This window comes from Capsicum annuum, unplaced genomic scaffold (genome assembly GCF_002878395.1).
Source record: "Capsicum annuum cultivar UCD-10X-F1 unplaced genomic scaffold, UCD10Xv1.1 ctg51641, whole genome shotgun sequence".
Classification (NCBI taxonomy): Eukaryota; Viridiplantae; Streptophyta; class Magnoliopsida; order Solanales; family Solanaceae; genus Capsicum; species Capsicum annuum.
The window spans coordinates 319-1,360 of NW_025859600.1; the positions used below are offsets into that span (position 1 = coordinate 319).

At 37.4% G+C, this 1,042-nt stretch overlaps 1 protein-coding gene across 1 annotated transcript; it reads left to right on the forward strand.

Moving 5' to 3' along the window:
• Nucleotides 1–245: 245 nt before the first annotated feature.
• LOC124885398 (cysteine-rich receptor-like protein kinase 10) lies at nt 246–1,042 on the forward strand (the record flags this gene model as incomplete). The annotated part of the gene is given in 1 exon segment (XM_047404069.1): nt 246–1,042. A coding segment is annotated over 1 exon segment (714 nt), but the record flags the coding sequence as incomplete, so codon positions are not given.

Here is a 1,042-nt window from a genome sequence, read left to right on the forward strand (position 1 = left end):
TTGACACCTCTAATATTTACGTACAACATCAGCGTCGAGTGTCTATGAAACACAGTTTGATCGAGTTGGAGTGTTTAGTTGTGAGTTGAAATAAAGTTGAAGTGTCTAGACCGTGCACTCTCAAAGTTACAACGCTTACTTTCCCGCTTCGACCAAATTTGAATACATGTTTATTCATCACTTGCTCGATTTTAAAAGTTTGGCCAAACACGCTATACACCAAAACATGAAGACTTATAAAAGTCAAGTCTTCTTAGTACTATATCTTACCATAGGATGTTTATTATCTACTAGTTAAAGAACTAAACAAAGATTTGAACATACCAAGATGTTGAACTACTTCAATATTTTGTTATGTTGTATACTAATAATCACCTTTTTCAGTTTGAATAATTGCCAAGATAATTCATCTCCACCTGCACTTCTATGTCCAAACACAACTTCTTACAGTCCCAACAGCACTTATAGTTCTAATCTAAATGCCCTTTTATCATCTCTGTCCTCGAATTCTTCGAGGCCTAACGGATTTTACAACACCACGGTTGGTGATCACGCTGGGTCTGAGTTAGTTTATGGATTGTTTTTATGTAGGGGAGATGTTTCCACTAACGTTTGTCAAAATTGCGTGTCAACAGCTGCTAAAGATGTTACCTCGGAAAGTTATTGTCCGAATGGAAAAGTTGCTGCCCTTTGGGTTGACGAATGCCTGATACGCTACTCAAATGAATCGTTGTTTGGTACTCCGACTAGATATACTTTTGTGAATACACAAAGTGTTAGTGAACCGCAAAGGTTCACGTCAGTTCTTGGTAATGTGATGGATGAATTGTTAGCAAATGTGGCTGCAAATGTAAATGGAAATGGAAGTAATCGTTCGTTGAAAATATTTGCGACTAAAGAAGCAAATTATACGGCATTTCAGAGAGTTTATACGTTTGCACAGTGTATACCTGATGTATCTGTATCTTCTTGTGAAAATTGCCTGAGAACTGCTATCGGTAATTTACCGAGTGATGGGAGGAGAGGTAGTAGAGTTTTGCTT